General features: G+C 39.7%; 1 protein-coding gene across 3 annotated transcripts in view; it reads left to right on the top strand.

Moving 5' to 3' along the window:
* LOC126379146 (scavenger receptor class B member 1-like) overlaps nucleotides 1–12,806 on the top strand; it is a 149,889-nt gene that overhangs the window by 63,623 nt on the left and 73,460 nt on the right. For all 3 annotated transcript variants that reach the window (XR_007568268.1, XM_050027789.1, XM_050027788.1), the window contains exons 2-4: nucleotides 6,939–7,030; nucleotides 10,012–10,175; nucleotides 12,584–12,728. Coding sequence is in view for 2 of the 3 variants with exons in the window: in XM_050027789.1 (XP_049883746.1) it covers nucleotides 6,939–7,030; nucleotides 10,012–10,175; nucleotides 12,584–12,728 (401 nt within the window). In the remaining variant the exon portion in view is untranslated. The remainder of the gene's footprint in view (nucleotides 1–6,938; nucleotides 7,031–10,011; nucleotides 10,176–12,583; nucleotides 12,729–12,806) is intronic.

Below are 12,806 nucleotides of genomic sequence, written 5' to 3'. Positions count from 1 at the left end.
TAGGGAAGGCCCGTGCCCCAGCAGTGGGGACGTTAATGGGCTGATGATGATGATGATATGCACTCTTGGTGGGACAAGTATTTAATGCCGTTTGAGGCAAACCTAAAATAGGTTACGTCAAAAAATACTCATCATCATCATCAGCCCATTAACGTCCCCACTGCTGGGACACGGGCCTTCCCTATGGATGGATAGGGAGATTGGGCCTTAAACCACCACGCGGGCCCAGTGCGGATTAGTGGTTATTAACGACTGCTAATGCAGCCGGGACCAACCGCTTAACGTGCCTTCCGAAACACGGAGGAACTCGAGATGAAAACTGTTTTTTTTTTGTGGTCACCCATCCTAAAGTTGCTTTACTTCAACAATCGCAGACCGAGCGCGTTTACCGCTGCGCCACCGAGCTCCTCAATCAAGTGTTTTTTTTTTTTGACATGACTTATTGTAGTATCGCAAATGGCATTAACTACTTGGCCGGAATTACTACTAACGGCCTCCGTGGTCCAGTGGTTTGAGCGTTCGGCTGACGATCCGGAGGTCCCGGGTTCAAATCCGGGGACACATCACGAAAACAACTTTGTGATCCCTAGTTTGGTTAGACCATTACAGGCTGATCACCTGCTTGTCCGAAAGAAAGATGATCCGTGCTTTGGAAGGCACGTTAAGCCGTTGGTGCCGGTTGCTACTTACTGATGTAAGTAAATAGTCGTTACATGAGCCATGTCAGGGGCTTTTGGCAGCTCAATAGGAACTCTGACACCAGGTTTCATGGGGTTGGTAATCCACCTCGCAACCCACACGATAGAAGAAGAACTACTTGGCCGGAAACAAGATAAAGTGAGCAACCCTAAAGCAACCATATAAGAATGAAAAAAGAAAAAGAAATCATAATGACGTCAATCGGCTTTCAAAACATACCAATTTCTTTTTTATTTCTGGTTTTGGAAACCCGTTAAGTTATATTTAGATTTGAGACCCAAGTGTTTTAAAAATAAATATCTGGTGGACATACGGGTACATGTTATGTAGTCATGAGGAATATCATGTACCCACTTTAGAACCCTGGCGCACTATCATATTTAACATTTAATGAACCGGTAACCAAGCAGTAAGCAAACCCCCAAAGCAAAATAAGCGGCAAGCAAGCCAGATAAGCAGTCCCCGACCAAACAGCGACAGGATTAGCAGAACGTAGTGGGTAGCTCACTGGGACGGGCTAACCTATAAAATGCTACTTAGGTTCTATGACGATCTTGTGACGTAGCGAGTAGGCGCTGCTACTTGAAAAGCGCACCCCTGATGCCGGGCAGCAGCGGTATCAGTACTGGTTGGAGGCCGAGGAAATGGATTCTGGTAGGGCTCTAGCAAGAACAACAAAGATTGAGAAATTGGTCGGTGTACTGCGGAACGGAAGGCGATTGGGGCAACCACCGTTCTACACGCCCTATCTATGGAGTAATGAAGGCGATTACTCCACCGACAAGAGCGCAGCTCTTAAAGAGATGAGTGACGGTTTAAATTGTCAATAAAGGAAATATGACATGGTTTCAAGGTGTATACATTATTATTATTTACGTATATATTTGTGACTACTTGTGACTGTATAGTTCAGGGTGTTAGTGACATCGTAACGAATACTCAGGGGGATGATTCCACTCATGATTCTGAGTTAATATCAAGTGGTATTTTCCGTCGCAAAAGGCACTGAAAATAATGTTCCAAACATGATCAATGTGTAGTGTGTGTGTAAAAGGAGGCATTGGACACTTCATACAACCTCGTTTTACATAGACACTACACATTGACGTTATCGTACACGCGCATCTGTGTGTGTGACGTCTGACGCCATACGATTGAAGACTAAAGTAAGACCGTGGGGTGAGGTAAACCTAGCTCAGCCGCTGGTGGGGAGCGGAGAGCTGCCGTTCTATACATAGTATTATTCCTTATTCTATACACATGGTTAATACTAAGTTCAGGGTGATCTAGATACTCTAGATCTTGATCTAGATCACTATACTTAAACATACAGGAAGTATAGCAAATTACAGTACACACAAGTCTAGGACGATCATTAACATTCTCAGAAACTATTCAATTGGAAAATCTTTATTTTCCTGGTCATAATCTTCCTAGCATTATCCCGTCTTTTCACATGGTCCGCTTACCTAACCTGAAGATTTGACAGGTCCGTGTTTTTTACAGAAGCGACTGCCTGTCTGACCTTCCAACCCGCGAAGGGAAACAGCCCAATACAGGTTAAGTCACATACCTCCGAAAATACATTTCTCGGGAATGTGGGTTTTCTAACGATGTTTTCCTTCTTTTTATGATTCAAACATGAATTCGACAATCATTGGTTTAGGCCTGTGCTGAATTCGCACCTACGACCTCAAAGTGAGAGGCAAGCGTTCTACCAACTGGGCAACCACGGCTTCGCTTTATTTTTCTGGTTAAAAGAAAAAAGAAAGAGGGGTAGTCAGAGAGAGAGGTACTTCTTCGAGCTATCTCTTAGATCGCGAACGTGAGCCGTATTGCCATAAGCTAACATGTGAAATTAGTAACTCATTTAAGACAACAACCTTTTCTTGAAACGTTTCGTCGATTTTTTGAATCCTCATAACTCTGGTTTCCATTATACCAGGGGGGTTAAAATGGCCACATCGAAGCAATTCATCTAAAAAAGCAATATTACAATTTGACATTAGCGCATATAAAAGTAAGTGCGCAATGCAAATGTCAAATAGCAATATTGCTTTTTTAGATAAATTGCTTCGATGTGGCCATTTTAACTCCCCAGGTAAACCAAATTCTCAGAATTTTATTTACAACTTAAATTATTGTTGATGTCTATATAACTACGCGTAGATTTTTTTATTTAAATTATGTAATATTTGCATGATGAATGTCTTAATAATATTCTTTGATGATAGATGAGTCATTTAAATATAAATAATGTGTAAAGATAATCGTGTTATGTTGCTTAAAAACATACTTATATGAGGAAAAAATGTGTACGCTACTTACCTGCGTATACCAATTTAAAAACATTGATGAATAATAATGTTAGTGTGGTAGATATTAGTGATGTGCCGACAGTAAAAACGCGCAAAAATGATGTAAATAAAAGGTTATTACGTACGGTCACGAGTATTAATATGTATACACTTTAGTACCATGTCACATTAACTTTTTTGACAAATTGAACTGTAAGTCTCACTAAATGTCAAATATGTTAGTGCGACAGAGTCCTAAAGTGGGTACATTATATTGGTCACGACTGTACATGACTTTTAGGTAAATTCTTCTTCAATCGTGTGGGTTGTAAGGTGGATTACCAACCTGATCAACCCTGGTGTCAGGGTTACTATTGAGCCGCCATGGCTCATGTAAAGACTAAGTATTTACTTACATCAGTAAGTAGCAACCGGGACCAACAGAACTTACCTTCCGAAGAACGGATCATCTTACTATCGGACAATCAGGTGATCAGACTGTAATGTTCTAACTAAATTAGGGATCACAAAGTGATTTTCGTGATGTGCCCCCATGAGGATTTGAACCCGGGACCTCCGGATCGTGAGCCCAACGCTGGACCACGTCAAATTTCAATATTGCTGTCTTAGATGAATTGCTTCGATGGGGCCTTTTTAACCCCCAATAGTACAGCATGTTCTTTCTTTTCTTTTCTTGTTTTTTAACTTTTTTTGTAGTTTTTATTTTTTTTATATCGTAAGGAACCTTTGTATTGTATAATTTGAACTGCAATTGCGTATCCTTGGACAATATAGGTTTAAATTACTGTTATTTTAAACGAAATCATGCGTTGAATTCTGACTCCCGACCTCTTAATTATATCATTAAGGAATGGTTAGATTCGACACGCTAAATTATAAAGGCTATATAGTAACCTGGTTGTTCATTGAATGGAAACATACATACATACCTACATAAAGACACGCCTATTTCCCACTAGATATTTATTATATAGTTTATTTTTTAGATATTTTTTTTTATTTTATTTTTTGGCTATTGCGTGGGTTGTGCTGTAAATTACCCACCTCATCAATATTACAAATCTCGAATATAAAACATTGTTATAACTCTATTTTTTCTAAATCAAAATACAAATCTCAACTATCGTCGAGTAGGAATATCGACGGATATTCCTCGGTTATGTATTATGGTAAAATTATATCTATTACTGATTTCTCGAGATATCAAATCTTTTTTAGAAAGTATTTTAAGAATAAGAATAAGAATATTTCGTTACATAATAATTTGGTTAAGTCGGGGGTTTTGAGTTATTTTATTCTTTTTCGAAGAGATTTTTACCGTCGTGGGTTTTTTTTTTTCAAAATTAATTTTGCTTAATTTTTTTAGTAATTCCCATTTCAATATTTATCTTGAACCTAGTATAGTCATGAGCAATATCATGTACCCACTTTAGAACCCTGTCGCACTATCATATTTGACATTTAATGAGACTTACGGTTTCTTTTGCAAAAAAAGATAATGTGACATGGTTTCAAAGTGTATACATATTAGTACTCGTGACCGCACACGACCCATTTGGGATACAATCATGAACTCATGTTGTTATGGTTTGAAAAGTAAACTGGACAAGTTCAGCATCTTTTCACGGTCAAGTAAGCAAGTAACAAGTGCGAGTAACATGCAGGCTCGTTTACATAATCGTTGTGAGGTAACAACCTCACTGTCAAGGTAAAGTGAAGTATAATTTACAATTTAATACAGTGAAATTGGCTTCTTGACAGTTGTAACAATAAAATATGAAATATGTCAGATATTATTTTGTAGTTTATATTTTTTTTTAAATAATTATCCAATAGTTCTTTTTATAAAAATCATTTATAAATATTCACTTTTTAAAAAATAATCTTTTTTTTTTCAAATAATTCAAATAATTTATTTTCAGACCATATATAGTAACGTCCATAGAAAAAAATATAATAAACTATAAATACAAAAATTGATAAAAATGTAAAGTAAAAATACATAAAAATATAAACTAGAAATTAAAATTAAAAATCAAGATTAAAATTAACATCACAATCAAAATTTAATTTAAATAAAAATAAATATTTTTTTTTAATTTTTATTTATTTATCTGTGTGTACGATACCCGAAACACGGGCGGCCATGATTGAGCTTCGTGTGACGTCACATTTCACAAAATAAACAAAAACTATTTGTCAGGTTACAATTACATATTCCACCCATTATTATTCTGATCAAAATAAAGAGAAACAATATAGGTAGCAACATAATTCTATACATAATGTGATCCAAATATCAAGCAACAATTATTTTTATAAAAAAGGCTCGACCATCATAGAAGGTTGGTCTAACAGAACCCTCATTCAGCGCTTATATATTGACCTACTAAGGTCGATTAATTCTTTCAAATATTTTTCCTCTCAGACGACACCCTGAGTTGAGGTTCTCGCCCAACTGGGCACCCTCAGGCCTGTTGTACCGGGTGAGAGCCTTCAGCGCTCCCCATTTGTCCGGCCAAGTAGTTAATGCCATCTGCGGTAAAACTACAATAAGTCACGTCAAAAAAAAGATTAAACGAAAGCTGTGGGTACAGTCATGAGCCATATAGGACTTTGTCGCACTAACATATTTGACATTTAGTGAGACTTAAAGTTCAATTTGTCAAAAAAGTTAATGTGACATGGTACCAAAGTGTATACATATTAATGTTCGTGACCGTACTTAACTAGTCAGATGAACTCGTCTGGCATCTCCGATTGGGATATATATTAGTTATGTTATAAAATAAGTTTTGCATAATTAACTAATTATAATTATTATTTATAGCGATTGGACACAGTTCAAAGGTTGTTTGTTCAAACAAATAAATTTACTTCTTCTCCTTATACAGGGTGTTAGTGATATCGTAACGATTACTGAGGAGGATGATTCAGATCATTCTTCTGAGTTAATATCAAGTCAAATTTTCCGTTGCAATATTCATAAATTATTTTCAATTCTATACTTAGAATCATCGCCCTCAGTATTCGTTACGGTGTCACTAACACCCATACGTACTTGTATGGCTACCCGTATGTACTTGTATGGGGTGTAAGTGACATCTATGTATATTTTTCTGGGTAACGTAGCCTGATAAATCCCTCGTTCATCTAAAAAAGTTAATAGGTATTGCTATTTGGCATTTGTTGACACAAAACAGGCATCGTAACGAATACTGAGGGGGATGATTCAGAACATGATGCTGAGTAAATATCAAGTGGAATTTTCCGTCGCAAAATTCATGATTTTTTATTTGGTATTTTTAAATTATTTTTATTCTATACTTTTGCGGTAGGAACATCCGCTTGATATTAATTCAGAATAATGACCTGAATCAGTCCCTTCAGTATTCGTTACGATGTCACTTACACCCCGTACAAGTACATACGGGTAGCCCATACAAGTAGGTATTAGTGACACCGTAACGAATACTGGGGGGGATGATTCAGACCATGATTGAGTAAATATCAAGTGGATTTTCCTGTCGGAAAATTCGTGAAAATTTTAGTGCTTTTTTAAATTATTTTCCGACGGAAAATTCCACTTGATATATGTACTGGGTGTGTGGGCGGACCGCTGGGAGTCGCCATTGATGGCGCGATGGTTGCGACTACACGCACACATACCTCCTCCCACTAAACGACTCAAATTTTCTACTAAATATTAGTCTACTAACATTAGGATTAAGTACTATGTTACTAACATCTATGGACAATAGTCTGAAAATAAAGAATTTGATTTTTTGATATCAATACAGAATCATGGCCTGAATCATCCCTCAAAGTTTTCGTTACAATGTCACTAACCTGTATATAAAAATAAAATAAACATTTTTTTTCTGACATTTGGTTCTTATCTATTGTCTGCTTTTGTTTCAGGTTTATTTATGCTGCTGATGTTTGGTTTCTTCGCGTTGGCAGCGGGTTGCTTCATCATGTTTCTTCATCCGTATGACTTCTTCTTCAGAATGGTAAGGATATTGATTTATTTTCAATATTTTGCAATGAGAAAGATTTTTATTTTTTTTCTCATAGATAATTGATATCACGTGGTTTTCGTGACTTAATAATAGCTGGCGAGGAGCGGTTGTACATACTACACGCCTTTGGGGATATAGGCATGACACGTTAGGATCAGAATTGATTATCACGTGCTCAGTGGTGAAGGAAAACATCGTGAGGAAATCCACATTCCCGAGAAATGCATTTCGGAGGTATGTAACCTAACCTGTATTGGGCTGGTTTTACCTTCGCAGGTTGGAAGGTCAGACAGGCAGTCGCTTCTGTAAAAAAACCGGACCTGTCAAATCTTCAGGTTAGGTAAGCGGTATAATGCTAGGGTTTGGGTGGTGCGGAGCAGAATCCAAAAAACGTTTTGAAGCTAATTTGAGCCATTGGGCAATGGTTGGCAGACCTAGGTCAATGTGCAGATTTTCATTGCGAAGGAACCACGGAGCTCCCGTGGCTATCCGCATGAAACGATTTTGTATTACCTGTAGACGATGGATTTGAAAGGGACTCGCATGAGCGAAATCTACCCCTGCATAGGTCATGATCGGACGGATTGCATATCAGCGAGACGCCTATTTTATTTTTATTTTAACGGCCGTGGTCCAGTGGTTAAGCGTTGTGCTCACGATCCGGAGGTCCCGGGTTCGAATCCCGGTGGGGGCAAATCACAAAAATCACTTTGTGATCCCTAGTTTGGTTACGACATTACAGGCCGATCACCTGATTGTCCAAAAAGTAAAAAGATCCGTGCTTCGGAAGGCACGTTAAGCCGTTGGTCCCGGTTATTACTTACTGATGTAAGTACGTAGTCGTTACATGAGTCACGTCAGGGGCCTATGGCGTTGATGGGGTTGGTAATTCACCTCACAATCCACACGATAGAAGAAGAAGCCTATTTTATTTGCCCGAGTTATTCATTCATTTTAAAATTAATCTCCCGTCCCTTTCCTTTTCGGCGGATAAGAAAGTGATAGGTACAACTTAAAATAAAATTAGGAGGTGTCTGCAGGAATCGGGGCCATTGTTTAGGTAGAATATTCTCCAACTAAAATTCTGGTGAATGGCAGTAGTAACTCAATAGTCGTAACCACAAAACGTCAGGGACACATTCCTCAATATCTCATTTAATAGAATTTAGCATTCTAACTAGGTGGTTGAGCCGTAGCCCAGTTGGTAGAACGCTTGACTCTCCCTTTGAGGTCGTAGCTTCGTATCCAGCACAGGCCTAAACCAATGATTGTCGAATTTGTTTTCGAATTCATATTTGGAACATAAATGATTATCATATGTTCAGCGGTGAAGGAAAACATCGCGAGGAAATCCACATTCCCGAGAAATGCATTTTCGGAGGTATAAGTATTACTTACCATTAAAAAAAAACATTTTAAAAGCTGCCACAGAAACGCTGTTTGAATCATCTGATAAAGATGTAAAGGCCTGAGAGAGAGGTATTACTTAACCTGTATTGGGCTGGATTTCCCTTCGCAGGTGAGAAAGTCAAACAGGCAGTCGCTTCTGTAAAAAACCGGACCTGTCAAATTTTCAGGTTAGGTCAGCGGACCCTGTGCAAAACGGCATAATGCTAACGGGATGATGATATTACTAGATGTCTAAGAATCCGTTAAGAGATAATAGCCCCGATTCCTGCACACACCTCCTAATTTTACTTTAAGTTATACCTGACATTTTTTTATCCGCCGAAAACAAAAGGGACGGATGATTGACAGCTCTCAATTTTAGGAAGAATGAGCAAATTAATGAATAACCCGGGCGAATCAAAAAGGTATCTTGCTGGTATTCAAACTGTTTGACGTGTGCTGTCAACATTATTCTGTCGGGTTATTGGCCAATGTAAAATTTTTAGACGGTTGTTTTAGATTTGTGCTTAAAATTGACGTGTGTTCCATAAATTTTATGCTTGTCGATTACCCGTCCCTTTTCGGCGGATAAGAAAATGACAGATATAACTTAAAATAAAATTAGATGGTATTTACAGGAATAAGCACCATTGTCTGTATATAAAAAGGCTTGCAGAATGCGGAAAAGCAATTTTTTACTTAAGTAATATTCGAATGTCTCGGTTAAGCGTGTTTAAGTCCTTATTTATAGCCGATAAGGTATCGATTTTAATGTGACATTTTAACGTGACTTCCTTAATTAATTTTAGAACAAATAACTAGGAATTGTGGTAAGGGCCTCTGTTGTTCAGTGGTGAAACGAAGGCTCTCGATCTGGAAGTCCCGGGTTCGAATCCGGGACATATCACTAAAATCACTTTGTTTCCTTTGATTAAGACATTACAGAGGCTGATCACCTGATTGTCCGAAAGTAAGACGATCCGTGCTTCGGAAGGCACGTTAAGCCGTCAGTCTCGGGTTACTACTTACTGATGTAAGTAAGTACGTAGTTGTTACATGAGTCATGTCAGGGGCTTTTGTCGGTTCAATAGTAACCCTGACACCAGGGTTCATCATCATCAGCCCATTAACGTCCCCACTGCTGGGGCACGGGCCTTCCCTATGGATGGATAGGGAGATCGGGCCTTAAACCATCACGCGGGCCCAGTGCGGATTGATGGTTATTAACGACTGCTAACGCAGCCGGGACCAACGGCTTAACGTGCCTTCCGAAGCACGGAAGAGCTCGAGATCAAAACTTTTTTTTTGTGGTCACCCATCCTATGACCGGCCTTTGCGAAAGTTGCTCAACTTCAACAATCGCAGACCGAGCGCGTTTACCGCAGCGCCACCGAGCTCCTCGCGCCACCGAGCTCCTCACGACACCAGGGTTGATGGGGTTGGTAATCCACCTAACAACTACTACTTATTACTACTTACTGATGATGTAACCCAACCTGTCGAACCCCCCTCCCCCGTGGATCCCCCCATGATGCCAGACCAATATCAGTTTTGTTACAATTTTGTACTGTTTCTCTCTCCAGAAAGTGGAGCTCACAGACGGCGGGGAGATCTTCGAGATGTGGCGCAAGCCTGAAGTGAACCTGTACTGCAGAGTCTTCTTATTCAACGTCACCAACGCTGAGGAGTACATGGCTGGTATTGACGACAAGATCAAGGTCAAGGAGGTCGGGCCGTATGTTTACAAGTGAGTGAATTTCTGTCCCAAATCGCAGTGGCGCAGCTTGGAGTATGCTCTATACCCCCTCCGGTTGATTGAGAGGCTGTGCCCAGCTGTGGGACGTATCTATACTGAGGGGGATGACCCAGAATAATGAGGTGAAAAAAGTAAGGTGTAAGTTCATGGTTAAAGATGGCAACCCCAACGGCAAAATCCTTATTTGAAATTATTTTAAGTAAAATAAGAAAAAAATAGATAATATATAAAAAATAAATTTAAAAAGTAATTAAATAAATAATAATAATAAGAAATAAATATATCCGATAAAAAAATATATATCCGAAAAACAAACGTCTTGTCCATACTTTTCCAACTTCCTGCATTAAGATATTCCGATCACTTATGATTACTATGGCATTTGTATGATGAGCACACTGTGACGTCATAGAAAAACGTGATAAAATGTAGCACTTATTATTACACAGAGACCTTGGTCCCAGATACCGACCACGCCGGCGTGGTCGACCTTTCTACTCTTTACCTAACGCTTTTCTTAAACATAGTACATAACGGCCTCCGTGGTCCAGTGGTTGAGCTTTGGGTCGATCTGGAGGCCCCGGGTTCGAATCCCGGTGGGGACTTTGTGATCCCTAGTTTGGTTAGGACATTACAGGCTGATCACCTGATTGTCCGAAAGTAAGATGATCCGTGTTTCAGAAGGCACGTTAAGCCGTTAGTCCCGGTTACTCCTTACTGATGTATGTAGTCGTTGCATGAGCCATGTTAGGGGCCTTTGTCGGCTCAGTAATAACCCTGACAACAGGGTTGATGAAACTAAACTAAAAAACTGTTTTTGTCAGTTTTAGATCTGTCTTTATTAAGTGCGGTCACGAGCATTAATATGTATACACTTTGGTACCACGTCACATTAACTTTTTTGACATATTGAACTGTAAGTCTCGCTAAATGTCAAATATGTTAGTGCGACAGAGTCCTAAAGTGCGACAGAGTCCTAAAGTGGGAGTCCTAAAACTAACCAATCCTGACTCGATATTTCATATTCAAGAACCCGCGGGATTGGAAATATCAATCCCAAAAAGTAAAACTCAACGAGATTCGCCCAATCTCGAATGGAATCTCGTCATATTCGTGCTAATTCCTGCAGACGCCATCTAATTTTATTTTAAATTATACCTGTCATCAACAGGCATAAACTTTGAAATACACGTCAATTTCAAGCAGAAATCTAAAACAACCGTCTAAAAATACATCGGCCAATAACCCGACAGAATTAAGAAGACTGCACGTCAAACGGATTGCATACCAGCGAGATGGCTATTTTAATCACACGGGTTATTCATTCATTTTAAAATTAACTTTTGGACAATCATCCGTCCCTTTCCTTTTCGGCGGATAAGAAAGTGACGGGTATAAATTAAAATAAAATTAGGAGGTGTCTGCTGGAATCGGGGCCATTATGCTTTGGGATTGAACCCGAAAACTAAACGTTTCTTTCTTTCTTTAAAACTTAGACGAGAACTAGCGAAATCGGATTTGCATTCCCTACCCTTCTTCTTTGCGAGTCAATGGCGATCAATACTAAATTTTTGCTGACCAATAATTGGCCACGCTTACACTAAACACTTACGCTTAACTGCCTCCGTGGTCTAGTGGTTAGAGCGTTAGCGTCACGATCTGGAAGTCCGGGTTCGATTCCCGATGGGGACATTCTCGAAATCACTTTATGAGACTGTCCTTTGTTTGGTAAGGACTTTTCAGGCTTGAATTACCTGATTGTCCGAAAAAGTAAGATGATTCCGTGCTTCGGAGGGCACGTTAAGCCGTTGGTCCCGGTTATTAGCTGTAAAAACACCTCCACCAACCCGCATTGGAGCAGCGTGGTGAAGTATGCTCCATAGGTACCCTCTCCAGTTGATTGAATGGACGCCTGTGCCCAGCAGTGGGACGTATATAGGCTGTTTATGTAATTGGCCAAGCTTACGGCATGGTCAGTGGCTTCGTGAAGGTCTACTGTAGGCTAAGGGTGCTACCAGACCAATCGATCGATCATCGATCGACGGCATCGATCAACGCCGATCGAAGTTGATCGACTGGCCTGGTAACTTTAATTGATCGACAGATACTGTTCGATTAAGCATTCGTACGATTGCCGGGCGATGACAATAATCAGTCCGTCGGTCTGGTAGAAACTATCGATCGACGTCGACTATTCCATTCTACCATCGATCGATGCCGTCGATCGATGGTCGATCTATTGGTCTGGTAGAAACTATCGATCGACGTCGACTATTCTATTCTACCATCGATCGATGCTGTCGATCGATGCACCCTAAGATCCCCACAGAATGGTCTCCGAATAGAGACAGACGCAGGATACTAACCCAATTTATAAAACACAATGTTTCCCTCCCCAGAGAGGGCTTGGAGCACGAGGTCCTCCGGTTCAACGACAACAACACCCTGTCGGCCATCCCGAAACACCCGCTCACCTGGGTCCCTGAACTATCAGAAGGAAACAAAGAGGATGATCAGCTCTACCTCGCCAATATCGCCTTGCTGGTAAGTTTTTTTAATAAAATGGACATACATTAAGCTGGAAATCCGACTAGTCGGCCATATCATACTCGGTAATTAGTC

Source organism: Pectinophora gossypiella, chromosome 28 (genome assembly GCF_024362695.1).
Source record: "Pectinophora gossypiella chromosome 28, ilPecGoss1.1, whole genome shotgun sequence".
NCBI lineage: Eukaryota > Metazoa > Arthropoda > Insecta > Lepidoptera > Gelechiidae > Pectinophora > Pectinophora gossypiella.
The sequence above is the reverse complement of the archived record's forward strand: the minus strand, read 5'-3'. Positions and strand labels throughout refer to the sequence as shown.